This window comes from Chlorocebus sabaeus, chromosome 22 (genome assembly GCF_047675955.1).
Source record: "Chlorocebus sabaeus isolate Y175 chromosome 22, mChlSab1.0.hap1, whole genome shotgun sequence".
Lineage (NCBI taxonomy): Eukaryota > Metazoa > Chordata > Mammalia > Primates > Cercopithecidae > Chlorocebus > Chlorocebus sabaeus.
Window position 1 is genome coordinate 40,917,346 of NC_132925.1, and position 16,095 is coordinate 40,933,440.

Below are 16,095 nucleotides of genomic sequence, written 5' to 3' on the forward strand. Positions count from 1 at the left end.
AGCATATTTTTAATTTATGTGAATATAGAATGATCCATAGAAAAAGAGATTGAGAATAAGCAAGAGAGGGGATAACTAAAGGAACAAAACTCTTAAGAAAGTGAGAAGGAATGGGAATCAGAGCACAGGCACAAGGACTGATATTTAATAGGAGGCTTTGTCTGTTATTATAGACAGACTTTTTAAAAGAAATGAGAGAGCTACAGAATGAAGAGATACATTGAAAAGTACATTGTTTCAATGAGAGATGAAACAAGTGATTGTTATATCTGATTTTCAGTTCAGTATTTTAGTAGGTTTGTTTTTCTTTTAAAATCAGTTTTACAGTGTAGATTTCTTACTACAAAGCTTTGTATTGAAAATCAACTACACTGAATTGTAATTAGTAGGAAAAAACACGTTTCTATCTTTGAATTTACAAAAATCAACAAAAACATACAAAATACGGGAGATACTACTTAGCAGTATGTGTTCTTAACATTAGTTAATAGTAATCTCATTGTGAGTCAGAAGGGCGTATCACGAGGTCAGGAGATTGAGACCACGGTGAAACCTCGTCTCTACCAAAAAAAAAAAAAAAAAAAAAAAATTACAAAAAATTAACCGTGCGTGGTGGCGGGCGCCTGTAGTCCCAGCTACTCGGGAAGCTGAGGCAGGAGAATGGAATGAACCCAGGAGGCAGAGCTTGCAGTGAGCCGAGATCGCGCCACTGCACTCCAGCCTGGGTGACAGAGTGAGACTTCATCTCAAATAAATAAATAAATAATAAATAAAACAGGCTCTCAACTAGGCGTGATATTGTCCCCCAGGGATATTTGGCAATGTCTGTGGACTTTTTGATTGCCACAACTGAAGAGTAAGGATAGTCTACCGACACCTACATCTACAATGTATTTCTACAACAAAATATTATCTGGCCGAAATGTGAAATCAAATTGAAAACATTTAGAACATAATGGTAAATAATAATTTAGTAAGAAAAAGTTTTAAAGTGTAGACTATATGGATTCTATTTTTCATTTTTTGATGAACCTTAGTGCCGTTTTCCATCGCAGCTGTACCATTTTACATTCCCACCAACAGTGCACAATGATTCCAATTTCTCCACATCCTCATCAACACTTGTTATTTTCTGTTTTTGTTTGTTTGTTTCGTTTTTTATAATGGCCATCCTAACAGGTATGAGGTGATATCTCATTGTAGTTTCTTCTGCATTTCCCTGATAATTAGTGATGTTGATTAGTGATGTTATTTTTGTATAACTATTGGCTATTTGTATTATCTTACATAATATGTGACAATAAATTCAAAATACATTCAAAAATTAAATGTAAGACCTAAAACTGTAAAACTTCCAGAAGAAAATATGGGTGAAGAGCTTCGTAACATTGGTCGTAGCAATGAATTCTTGAATATGACATGAAAGGCATAGGTAATAAAGGCAAAAATATGTAAGTGATACCGCGCCAAACTAAACCTTCTACACAACCTAAATATCTGCAGACAGATGAATGAATAAAGAAAATGTGGTACATACATATAATGGAATATTAGCCTTAAAGAAGAAGAAAATCTTGTCATATTCTACAACATGATGAGCCTTCAGGACATTACACTGGATGAAATAAGCCAGTCATAGAAGGACAAATACTATATGATTCTACTTACATGGCGTATATCTAAAATAGTCAAACTCACAGAAGCAGAAGGTAGAAGAATGATTGCCAGGATCTGTGGAGAGAGAAAAATGGAGAGCTGCTCTTCAGTGGATACACAGTTTGAGTTATACGAGATGAATAAGTTCTAAATATCTGCTGTACAACAGTATGAATATGGTAAACAATACTGTAATGTACAGTTAAAATTTTATTTAGAAAGTAGATTTCATGTTGTGTGTTTTTTACCATTGAATATATGTGTTGATTATATATGTAGAGTTAAGTGTCTTTTGGCTTCCTCTCCTAATTATAAGAACCTTTGTGAACTCAGTGTAGGGTAATAATCACCAACAGCATCTTTTCAACTGTATTTGCTCTCCTAGCAGATCTTGTAACCATCAACATGGAAGGATAATATATAATCCGATATTCATCTTTGACCTCTGAATTGAGGCATTAGGTAGACAAAAAATCAAAAGCAAGTTTCATGAAATCATCTATCGTTGTCATTTTTTAAAACATTATTGTTATCTTTTCCCATAGCAACATGAAAAGCAAACAAAGAAGATATTTTATAGAAATAATTAAGCTGGTGATGTTTTTCGTCCTTGAGGGTTTCGTATTCATAGAAATCTTGAGGATAAATGTTTCATATTCTAAAACTGTTTTTTCAGAGACAGTAACATTTAAACGTTTTTATGGAAAGGTCAAGGCACCCTTTGTACTTAGTACCAAGGAACCTAAATTGGACTTTTTGAATAAAAGGCATTCCTTTCAAAAACAAAAGTTCACATGATTGCTTTAACAATATATTGCACAGTAGTAGGAACTATCAGTTAACTTGAATACAGGTCAATAGAAATGATCCAAACAGAAGCAGAGTTAAAAAATAATAATAAGCTAAATGGATATCAGTGACTTTGGCTGAATTTTTTTCCAAATTTGATGAAAAACATCAACTTAAAGATCCAAGAAGCTCAGAACACCCTAAACTAGAAAAATACAAAAGGGCTGGGCATGGTGGTTCATGCTTGTAATCCCAGTACTTTGGGAGGCTGAGGCAGGCGGATCACTTGAACTCAGGAGTTCAAGACCAACCAGACTGACATGGTGAAACCCTGTCTCTACCAAAAACTACAAAAAATTAGCTGGCCATACACTTATGGTCCCAGCTACTTGAGAGGCTGAAGTTAGAGGATCACCTGAACTGGGAGGCAAAGGTTGCAGTGAGCCTTGATTGCCACACTGTACTCCGGCCTGGGCAACAGAGACCCCATCTCAAAAAAATATATACACACACACACACACACACACACACACACACACATATAGATATATAAGAAAACCACACTTAAGACTTTATAGTCAAACTACTAAAACTAACATACAAGAGAAAATCTTAAAAGCAGTACAGAAACATACACACATACACAAATACAAGGGAACAATATGAATAAAGAGTGATTTTTTCCATCAGAAATAATTGAAGCTAGAGACAACATAATGACATCTTTTAAGTGCTAGAGAAAAATAATTGTCAATCCAGAATTCTATATCTAGCAAAAATATCATTCAAAAATGAAAGTACATGAATTAACAGATCTGTACTATAAGCAATAAAGAAAATTTTTAAAGCAGATAAAAAAAAAGATGGAAAATTATGAATACAGGTAAGAATGAAAAGCACTAGAAATAATAAATATGTGGATAAATATAAAAAGGTATTTTGTCTTTCCTTAAATTCTTTGTTACTTTTTCAGAAGTAACAATGTATTATGGGACTTATAACATGTGGAAGTAGAATGTATGACAACAGTAACACAAAGTATAGAAGAGAAGTATACAGAATTATACTGCTTTTTTAAACATAGGAGAAGTGATGTAAGAATAATTAAAGATAGACTGTAATGAATCTAACAAATAGATGCACATTATAGTCCCTAGAACAACCATTAAAGAAAATAAAACAGAGAGGTGTAGCTAAGAAGCCAAAGAGATGGTAAAATGGAATACTAAGTATATTTTATTTTCTCAAAAGACAGAAATGAGTAACAGTAAAAAAAAAAAAAAAAAAAAAAAAAAAAAAAAAAAAAAAAAAGAACTGAGGGGACAAATTGAAAACAATTAGAAAGATGATAGACATAAACTTAACCCCATAAAGATTATATTAAATGTTAATAGAGTAAACATTCCAAAAAAAGAAAAAGAGCTTCTGAGATAAGATTAAAAAGAAACAAATACCAAAAACAGTGTATATACTGTTTATAAAAGATGCACGTTAATTATAGAAATATAAATAGGTTGAAAGTCAAAGAAGGGGAAAAGAATTCCATGAAAACACTAACACCAAGAAAGCTGATATGGCTATATTAATATTAGATGAAGTAGACTTCAAGGTAAGGAGATAGAGAAACAGTTCAAATTAGTAAAATAAATGACCAGAATGATTTAAAAATCCTACATACTTGCATAAACCTAATAAGAAATATTCAAAATATATGAAGCAAAAACTGTCAAACCTAGAAATAGACAATGCTACCATCATTGATGGAAATGCATCATTTCTCTTTAGTAACTGACAGAACAAATAGACAAAAATTGGTAAGGTTATAAAAAACTAAAGCAACTCTCTTTACCAAATTGATCAAATTACATACACACCTACACAATGCAATTGAAAATACAAATTATTTTCATGTAAACATGTAACATTCATAAGGATAGACTGGGCGATAAAACAAGTTATAATAAATTACAAATAATTGACATTAAGTAGAATACGTTCTCTGGCCACAAAAGGAATTAAATTAGGAGTCAACAATATGTATAAAATTCCCTAATACTTGAAAATTAAGCAACACATCTCTAAATAGCTTATAGCTTAAAAAAGAAATTACAAAGGGAATTTTAAAATATTTTTGAACTCAGTGAAAGTACAAACACAACATATCAAAATTTATGAGATGCTACTGAAGCAGTGCCTAGAGGAAAATTTAGAACATTAGATGCTATGTTAGATTTTTTTAAAATCTCAACTTCATGATCTAAAGCTCTTAAGACATTAAAAAGTAAGAGCAATGAAAACCACTCAATGTAAAGGAAATAATAATCATCAAAAATGAATGAAATGGAGCTCAAACCAGAGCAGACCAACAAAACCCCAAAACAGTTCTTCGAAAATATTATATAAAACCCTAACAACACTGATCCAGAAAAAAGAAACAAAGTAATACCAGGAGTGGAAAAAAAAGCATTACTGTGGATTCTACAGACATGAAAGATAATAAAGTAAGATTATTAACTCTATTCCCAGAAACTGGCAATTTAGATGAAATTAAGAGATTCCTTGAAAGACAAAACTTACCAAATCTAACACCAAACACATTGGAAAGTATAAGTAACTCCTATCATGAAAATTTTTGAATTCAAAATTAAATACCCACAACGAAGAAAACTACAAGCCCCAGATGGCTGCACTTGTTAACTCTATCAAACATTTAAGGAAGAAGTAACACCAATCTTATGCAAATTCTTCCAGGAAATATAAGAAGAAGGAAATCTTTCCAACTGTTTATCTGAAACCAGCACAATGTTGATAACTAAAACTTGACAAAGACAGTACAATAAAAGTCAGTCTCGTTTATGGAACTAGATGCAAAAATCAGAAATAAAATATTAGCAAATGGAAGACAAACATATAAAAGAAAGATAAAGCATCATAACCAAGGTGGATTTATCCCAGGAATGCAAGTTTAAAATTTGAAAATCAATGAATGTAAAATACTGATTAACATAATAAAGGAGAAAATAATACAATCATCTCAATACATGTGAAAACATTTGACAATATTAAATATTTTAAAATAAAAATCCTTAACAAAACAAGAATAGAAGAATATTTCCTCAATAGAATAAATCCTACTAAGAAAAATCTACAGCATCATAGTTGATTGTGAAATACTGAATTTTTTTTTTAGAATCAGTAACCAGAAGAGGATGTTTACTATCATCACTTTTATTCAACATTGCAGTTGATAACCTAGTAAGGACAAAAAGCAAGATTTAAAAATTATATGCCTAAAGATTAGACAGAAAATTTAAAACTCTCTTTACTTGCCAATGGTATGATGGTGTAGGTAGAAAACCCAAAGGAAACTACAAAAATAATAAGTGAATTTAGCAAGATTGAAAATGCATGTCAGTAGACAACAATTAATTATATTTCCATATAAATAACAGCAAACAATTTGGAAATGAACTTTAAAAAAATACCAGGTACAGGATAGACTTCCAGCTGGCAGCCTGAGGAGTATCATGGACCTATTCCTGAGTGAAAAAGGATAATTTGTGAAAGGTATTTTAAAAACAACCACGTACAATCTCCAGAAATTGTCCTAAGGGCATATAGCAAATGAAGAAATATTTATTCAAGAAAATCTACTGAAACTTGGTAGAAACAATGAGAGTCTGTGGCACTTGAACCACAACTCACTTAATTCCTCTCCCCCTTCCAGGTTGCCAGCATTTCTCATCCCCTCCAACTCCAAGTTGAAGAGACCAAATTCCTGGGAAGTGTTATCAAGAGGTCAGAGGCTCCCTTCTGCCCATCCCCCACTCACAGGACAGAAGCTCTACCCCGTGCATAGACCTCAGTACCATAAATACTGAGTCCCTGATTACCCTTACCCCATCTTGCTCATAGGGCAGAAGTTTTATGCTAGAAAAGATGAGCTGAGAAGACCAGAGGATACCACCTTTGCCCAGGGCCCAGACTAGTGGCTCAAAGGTTTTGCCCAGGAAAGAAACGCAGTCTACCTGAATAGAGAGCTTCAAAGCCCTCCCCAAAGTGACTAGCCTTACACGAAACGGTGTGGGAAAGTTGAAGCCTAAGTGTGCTCTCAAAACCAATGGGAAATTTGGTGATAATGAAATGAGAGGAAGTAATTGATAGCACCTCTTAATTAGGGGCAACAAACTATACCATATGTAAGCTAGTTCACCAGTGAGAACCAATGAAAGAGACTGCTAAGAAGAGCCCTCCTGGGATTTAAACCTCAAAGACTAGCCTCAAAAATGACCCCTTATCAAATTAAATTAGATCAGAATACTGTACAATGTATGTCCCAGGGTACTGTCAAAAATAATAGAACATCTCGTGGATGCTAAGCTTTAAAAACAACAAAATAATAGAGCAATTACCCAGCTGTGATTCGGCAGTGTTACAGCTGTATATGATATTAACAGAGGCAGACAGCTTAACAGAGAGATGAAGGAGATAGTCAAAGAGAACCCTGCTAAATACTGCCATCCCAGAGTGACTGAATATACACTGAATACTGTGCCTTCTGAGAAACAACCTCAAAATCTTCACAATGTAGAGGAAATAAACCTCATGAAAATAGTCTAGCCGAGTCACTAAATAAATAAATAAGCAAACAGCAAAAACTGGAGGGGAGAGAGAGGAATCAGTCATCAGTACCTGGAAGTGCTACAATATATTACCTAAAATATCCAATTCTCAACAAAATATCATGAGACTTGCAATGAAACAAAGTGTGGCTCATTCACAGGGACAAAAAAGGCAACAAAAATTTCCTGTGAGAAGACCCAGATGTTGGATTGAACAGACCAAGACCTCAAAACCACCATTATAAATATGCTTAAAGAACTGAAAGACACTATGCTTAAAGAAGTAAAGGAAGCTATGATGACAATGTCTCATCAAATCAAGAACACAAATAAAGAAATAGAAGTTACAAAAGGAACCAAATGGAAAATCTGGAGTTGAAAGGTACAGTAAGTGAAAAGAAAAATTCAGTAGTGGGACTCAACAGTAGATTTGAACTAGCAAAAATAACAACAAGTAAACTTGAAAATAGATTGATAGAGACAGTGCATTCTGAAGGACAGAGAGAAAAAAAAGTGAAGAAAAATAAAGCCTCAGAGAAACAAGGGACACAATTAAGGGCACCAACATATACATTCTAGGATTAGCAGAAGGAAAGGAGAGACAGAGAAAGGAGAAAAATATGTGAAAAGATAATGACTGAAAACTTCCCAAATTTTATGAAAAGCATTAATCTACACATCTAAGAAGTTCAATAAACTCCGAGAAGATAAATGGAAAAATATCTACAACCAGATGCATCATAGTAAACACACTGAAACATGCTTCAAGGCAAAAACAAAAAGAAAATCTTGAAAGCAATAAGAGAAAAACGACTTGTCACATACATGGAACAAGATTAACAGCTCATCAGTAACAATGAAGGCCAAAAGGGAGTGGGATGACATATTCAAATTGGTCAAATAAAAAAACTGTCATTCAAGAAACTTATATCCAGAGGGGAACAACACATTGGGGCCTGTTGTGGGGGCAGGGGGAGGGAGAGCATCAGGATAAATAGCTAATGCATGTGGGGCTTAATGCCTAGGTGATGGGTTGATAAGTGCAGCAAACCACCATGGCACATGTTTACCTATATAAGAAACCTGCATGTCCTGCACATGTATCCCAGAACTTAAAATTAAATTTTTAAAAAAACTTTATATCCAGCAAAAGTATTTTGCAAAAATTTAGCTGAAATAGACATGGTCAGGTAAACAAAAGCTGAGAGAATTTATTACTAGCAGAGCCACCTTACAAGAAATACTAAAGGAAGTTTTTCAGGCTGAAAGAAAGTGAACCTAGATTGTAATTTAAATCTACACAAAGGATCAAAGAGCATTGTTAAGGTAACCATGTAATTATGAAAGAATATAAATGCATATTTCTTCTCTCAGCTAATTTTTAAAGCAGTTTATAAAACAACATATGTATATATAATTGTTATTTGGGGATCTATAACATATAGAAATTAAATATATTTGTCAATAACAGTACAAAGGAAGTGGGTGAGAGGAAAGTTGTGTTTGAGTAAACAGATTATTCCAGATGATAGCCTGGATTCACCAGAACAAATAAAGAGGACAAAAAATGGTAAAATGGTAAATCAGAAGGTTATAAATATATTCTTGTTCTTCTTATTTCTTAGCTTTTATAAAAAAAATAAAATTATATAAAATAGTAATTATAATGTTTTATTGGTTTATAAAATGTATAGATTTAATTTGTATACCAATAACGGCACATAGGGAGAATACAGCTATTAAAAATGAACATTTCTGTATCTCACTGGAATTAAGTCAGCATACATCTGAAGTAGACTCTGATAAGATGTATACAGTAAGTTCTAATGTATATGGTAAGTTTTTCCACTAGGAAAACTCCAGAAAATATGGTGAAAGATTAATTAAAGCAAAAAAATGCCACACAAGAAAATATTCACTTAATGCCAAACAAAGTAGTGAAAGAGGACTGGAGGATCAAAAAAAGACATGAGACAGAGAAAACCAAAAGGAAAATGACAAGTGTAACGCAAATATATCGATAATATTAAATGTTAAGGGATTAAACAATCCAATCAATAGACATAGACTGTGAGACTGTTTTTAAAAAAAAGTCAAGATCTGACTATATCCTGTCTATAAGAGAGATTTTAGATTTAAAGGTATAAATAGGTTGAAAATGAATGGAAAAAGATCATATGAACAACAGCCATAAGAAAACTGGAATTACTACACTAGTACCATTTGAAAAAATAGATTTTAAAGCAAGCAGAATGTCACTAGAATAAAAAGAGACCTTTTATAATGATAAAAGTGCCAATCAATCAAGATGATATAATTATAAACATATATGATCCAAATAACAGAGTTACAAAATACGTGAAGCAATGCCTAACATGATCAAAAAGATAAATTCAATGATAATTGTTGGAAATTTCAAAGTTCCACTTTTAAAAATAGATACAATAACTAGACAGAAGATCAAAAAAGAATGAGATGACTGGAAAAATGCTATGTAGAAGACCTCGATACCAAAATCTCCAAAATATTGCAGGAAGAAACATTTTAAAAATTATTTAAATGGAGGGGAATACCAGGTTTACAGGTTGGAAGACTCAATTTTTAAAAGATCTTTCGTCTACCAAATTAAGCTCTATGTTTATCACAGTCCTATTAAAAAAATCTAACAATTATTTGTAGAACTTGAGAGAGTGATTCTAAAATTTATATGGAAATACAAAGGATCTGGAATAACTAAAACACTCTTGGAAAAGAAGAACAAAATTGGAGAACTTCACTACCTGATTTCAAGATGTGCCTTGAAGCTACATTAATTATGATACTGTGGTAATTGAAAAAAAAAGACAAACCAATCATTACAAAATAAAAAGTCCAGTAATAGATTCACACGTGTATGGCCAATTTGTTTTTGACAAAGGCACCAATAAAAATCAATGAAGAAAGTCTTTTTAACAAATAATAGTGGAACAACTGGGCAAACAAATAGGAGGAAAAATGAACTTTAATCCCTACTTCATGTCACAACGAATCATTTTTAAAGTTCTAGAAGAAAACAAAGAATAATATCTTCATGACCATAGGTTTGGCACTGACTACTTAGACAGGAATCAAAAAGAAATTACAATAAAAATAATAAATTGTTCTTAAAGTAAATTAAATGTCTGCTCATCAAAAGACACTATTAAGAGGCCAGGCGTGGGCCGGGCACAGTGGTTTACGAGGCGGGCGGACCACGAGATTACAGATCTTGAGGAGATCCAGACCACCTGGCTAACACAGTGAAACCCCGTCTATACTAAAAATACAAAAAATTAGCCGGGCGTGGTGGCGGGCGCCTGTAGTCCCAGCTACTCTACTCCAAATGCTGAGGCAGGAGAATGGCGTGAACCCAGGAGGCGGAGCTTGCAGTGAGCCGAGATTCCACCACTACACTACAGTCTGGGCGACAGAGCAAGACTCCACCTAAAAAAAAAAAAAAAAAAAAAAAAAAAGGGCCAGTCATGGTGGTTTATGCCTGTAATCCTAGCACCTTGGGAGACCAAGGCGGGTGGATCACTGGAGGTCAGGAGTTGGAGACCAGCCTGGCCAACATGGTGAAACCATGTCTCCACTAAAAATACCAAAATTAGCCACGCACGGTGGCCCGCACCTGTAATCCCAGCTATTTGGGAGGCTGAAGCAGAAGAATCACTTGTACCCGGGGGGTGAAGGTTGCAGTGAGCCAAGATTGCCCGGCTGCACTCCAGCCTGGGCAACAGAGCAAGACTCTGTCTCAAAAAAAAGAAAAACACCATTAAGCAAATTAAAAGATAAATCACATACTGAAAGAAAATATTCATAATGCCTATTTTGACTAATAATTCTTACCTAAAATATATGAAGAATTCTTACTACTACGTAACACAAATGTAAGCAGTCCAACATAAAGAATAAGCCAAAGAGTTGAATAGGATCATGAAGATATATGATTAGCCAATAAGCACATGAAAATGTTCCAACTATCAATAGTCATCAGAGAAATTTAAAATCATAATAACATACTACTATGACCAGAAGGACTAAGATTTTAAGAGACTATATTACCTAGTGTTGGTGGAGATATTGAGCAATTGGAACTCCCGTAAGTTGCTAGGGAGAATGCAAAATGAACAGCCCCTGTCGTAGCATAGTGGAAAGATTATGGAAGTCTTTAAGGGAAAAACAAAAACAAATCAAAGATTTTCACATATAGGTATTTATTGTAGCATTATTTAGTATAGTAAAGATTGGAAAATCCAAATGTTTCACAATGGAGGAATGTTAAATTAAAAGTATGGTATATCTTTATAATGATTTGATAAAATGTTTTAAATGGTGGAATTGTTTATGAAATAAATGTTATTTACAGAAATCAGAATATGAAACTGTCTTTATTGGATTAAAAATCATCATGGAAGAGGCCAGGCATGATGGCTCACACCTGTAATCCCAACACTTTGGGAGGCCGAGGCAGGCAGATCACTTGAGGTCAGGAGTTCGAGACCAGCCTGGCCAATATGGTGAAATCTTGTCTCTACTAAAAATATAAATATTAGCTGGGTTTGGTGGCACACACCTGTAATCCCAGCTACTTGAGAGGCTGAGGCAGGAGAATTGGTTGAGACCCAGCAGATAGAGGTTGCAGTGAGCTGAGATCGCACCAGTGCATTCCAGCCTGGGCTACAGAGTGAGACTCTGTTTCAAAAAAAAAAAAGGAAGGAAGAAAAAAGCCAAAGTTATGATGAAATTGTGTATTTTTTAATCCCCTCCATCACTTTTCTGTATCTTCCAAGTTTTCTACAGGGACAAAGCATTACTTCTATAGTACAAAAAATGTTTATTTTTGAATAATGATTGCTTTGAATAACTATATAGTATTTAATGATAACTATAAAATTATTTGCTTTAGGGTTTTGACACATTGTAAATTGGCACATGGAAGTAGTTTTACTATTATTGTTAGATCCATATTCAGTTCAGTTCCTACCTTCATCAGGAAAGTAGGTGAATTCAGAAGGAGCTAGGGAAAATGACAGAATCAATAGACAGTACAGAAATAGAAATGATGGTGTTTTCCAGACAAATGAACTTAGCTCTTTAACCACCAAATTTTGTATTTTAAAATTTTGATGAAACTCTAACATATGCATCATGCTTTCTTACTTACTAACTATATTATAGTGACCAAATCCCATCCTACCTCCTAGCTGTTTAACTTTGAAGAATTGATGTAATAGCCTTTCTTCCTTGTTTTCTTATCTGTATGATGGGGTTAATATTAAAACCCCTCTCATTGTATTGGTAGGTGTGAAAAGGATAATTTATATAAAGTATTTAGCAGAGGATTGGGTATAAAATAATAGATGTCACTTTCTGTTATTACTATTACTACAAAGAACGTGTGACACAGTAGCCATTCAATAGATTTGATTCACTGACTCAACTTACAATAATGTCTTTAAAGCCTTTCAGAGATCTATAAAACACCTACCTCTGTTAAATGGTCCCAGATCACTCACTCACTAGTCATTATAGTTCCTTTCTCTGCCCATTCTTTCACTGTTCCACGTTACTTTTCTTAATGTTTCTAGTTCTAGCAGCCTCCTCCTCTTTATAACTTGCAGTTTCTAATTTGCTGTCAGATAGCAAAGCCTGTTTAAGTCAGTACACTTTCTTTTTTTTTTTTTTTTTTGAGATATGTAGTAGAAAATTTATTTGAAATATAAAGAAAAGTTAATTGTTGACAAATTACATTAAAAATATGAAAACCAATATTTTCTAATTTCATTTCTACTCTTATATCTTTCCATTTTCTATATCTATTATCTCTATTTGGATATTTCAGGCTTCCTTATTTTAAACTGATAATCGGATCTTTATGGAAATTTATTAGCTTTGGAAGAAAAATATTTATAGAGATCAAGAGCAGAAATTATACAAATTACAGTCTTGACCACTATACACTAAAACTAATAATTCACAATTACATGTAAACAAGATACTCTCCTAAATAATTCCTGTGGCAAACAAGAAATTAAAAATGTAACTTTAGATAGAAGACTGGTTAGAATAATTTTTCCAAATTTTCTAAACTCAGGCCTTTTCAGTTATAAAGTTTTAGCTAAGTATTACTTGAAAAAATTTTTGTATTGAGGTAGGCTATACATTTCAAGGAGTGCCTGGAAAACTCTTATAGCAACTCTGTGGATGAACATTTATTGCTTATTTAGTCAAACTTTTTCCTATCTAATTTGTATATCTAGGGTTAAGACTGTGTTCAACATAGTTTAGTTTGATGAATATCTATTTCCAGATTAATGGTAACATTTATATCAGCAAATATTATGTGTACTATGATTATAAGCAGAAATTTAAATTGGATGAGCATTAAATTGAAAGTCTTGAAAATAATGTTCAATGAAGTAAGAAATAGAGCAAACAATAAGCTTTGGAGTTGGTATTCAGTGCTCTATAAGCAATTGAAATATGAGTGCAGAATAATATAGTATGTAAAAATCTGAGTCCTGTGTCCTTTTCAAGCTCTGTTATTGACTTCTCTGACTTTGAATAAATAGCTTAAACTTTTTGAAGTTACAGTTTCTCACTTATAAAACACAAGAGTTGGGCTACGTTGTCACAAGGCACCTTTCAGTTTCAAACTTCTGGGTTTTTTTGGACCTACCGCAAGCTTATTGTTATAAATTGTATAAAGAAGAGGGTGATGGGAAAGAATAGGAACAAAGATTATTTCGGTCACTGAAAATAGCTCTCAAATGTTTCTGAGCATGGAGACAGATTAAAATAGAAACTATGGATATTTATTTCACAAAAGAAAGTCTGTGAGACTTTATAACAAAGATAGAAAAACCATAGTGAAGAACATTTTACAAATACTATATAAATACAGATTGGCAAGTACAGAGAATTATAAAATGTTTATTAATCTGTTGTGTCTATTGTTGCATTTGTCAGAAAAGTGGCAGAATAAAAATTAAGAAATATGAGAAAGAGAAAAATATAGTGCTTATTATAAGGAATCTGATACTATTGAACAAAACACAGTATGTAATATACAATACTACATTTTTATAAATAAATACAAAATTTAGAATTCGTAGCAGTTTTTAAAGATCTTTTAAAAGCCAATAATCATATCGCCTGAGAGGATATTTGATTAGGTATTGTTAAAACCCCTTCTAATTCTTATTATTTATGATCTATTTTCAGATAAAATTGGGTCATTTATTAAAGTAGCTATTTCTTATAAAAATAGTAAAAAAAGGATTTTATATGTTTGTGCCATCCATGTTTAAATAATCTTGTGTGTCAATCAGTTACTGCTCCTTATTTTTTCCTGTATCATTTGTTTAAACAAATTTTCAAAATAGGCCAGGCATGTTGGCTCACACCTGTAATCCCAACACTTTGGGTAGCTGAGGTGGGAGTATTGCTTGAGCCCAGGAGTTCAAGATGAGCCTGGGCAACATACTGAGACCCTATCTCTATAAAGAGAAAAAAAATTAATAAAAATATTTTTAAAATTCAGAATAATTGACATAACTTGGACACGGTAAAGTAGTTTTCACATGGAAAAAAAAAGCCTTTTAAACTTGTAGGAATTAAGAAATTAGAATAACCTACAAAAGACTAGGAAAATTTATCTCATTTTTTTCATTGTATTTTCAGGTTTAACTGAACTGAATGACAGTCCAGTTCCCCTAGAACTTGAGCGCTGCAAGTCTCCTACCTCAGGTAAACGTGAGTGGTATTTTTCAAGCTTCTGGTAGTTCACTGGAGTAATCTATTGCTTTATTTTCATGATCTTTATGATGTGAAATTTATAATTTTAGTAATTAGGTGTAATTCCATTCATTAAATTTACTGTAAGCAAATTTGATTCCAAATATAAAATATGAATAAATGTCTTTTAAAATACTTTTATCTCAAAATAAAATTAAGATCAGAAGTATAAGTGCAACACTTTAAAAGACATTTTAAAGGAAAGTTATTTTGCAGATACATTAATAATGCTTACTAAGTATCAAATAAAAATTGGTAATATACAGAAACTTGTCATCCTCTGGCCAGAGCTGAATTAGTGGGAAATATACAGTATACATGCAGGAGCAAATGATACCATTCCTCTACACCACAGTTTGGAAACATGTATATTCATTGATTGACAAAGAAAAATGATAATAGAATATGATATGAAGCAAAACATCAAGACAAAGTGTGTACCCATTAAAATACATTTAAAACGTGAGAATAAGATTCCTAGGGATACATCTTTAAGGTACTGTATGTCAAAAAAAAAGTTAACAGTTATTTTTGGGTGGTGGGATTATGACTGGTTTGCCTGTTTTTTAAAATTTTTATGTATTTGATAATTCTGATTTTTCTATAATGTATATATAGTTTTGTGTAAGTTTCTAAACACCAAAATAATTAGGTTTGTCTTTACTGAATGACAGATCTGTTCTTACAGACAAGAAATTGTAGTTCATTTTTATTTTTATTATTTTTTATTATTTTTATACTTTAAGTTCTAGGGTACATGTGCACAATGTGCAGGTTTGTTACATATGTATACATGTGCCATGTTGGTGTACTGCTCCCATTAACTCGTCATTGACATTAGGTATATCTCCTAATGCTATCCCTCCCCCATCCCCCAACCCCAGGACAGGCCCCAGTGTATGATGTTCCCCTTCCTGTGTCCAAGTATTCTCATTGTTCAATTCCCACCTATGAGTGAGAACATGCGGTGTTTGGTTTTCTGTTCTTGCAATGGTTTGCTGAGAATGATGGTTTCCAGCCTCATTCATGTCCCTACAAAGGACTTGAACTCATCCTTTTTTATGGCAGCATAGTATTCCATGGTGTATATGTGCCACATTTTCTTAATCCAGTCAATCACTGATGGACAGTTGGGTTCGTTCCAAGTCTTTGCTAGTAAATAGTACCACAATAAACCTACGTGTGCATGTGTCTTTATAGTAGGATGATT

The 16,095-nt window shown here is 33.0% G+C and overlaps 1 protein-coding gene across 6 annotated transcripts in view; it reads left to right on the forward strand.

Moving 5' to 3' along the window:
* Positions 1 to 16,095, forward strand: part of STXBP5L (syntaxin binding protein 5L) — a 494,315-nt gene that overhangs the window by 367,300 nt on the left and 110,920 nt on the right. For all 6 annotated transcript variants that reach the window (XM_038003392.2, XM_007985660.3, XM_007985662.3 and 3 more), the window contains one exon: positions 14,772 to 14,837. In XM_038003392.2, the coding sequence (XP_037859320.1) occupies positions 14,772 to 14,837 (66 nt within the window). The remainder of the gene's footprint in view (positions 1 to 14,771; positions 14,838 to 16,095) is intronic.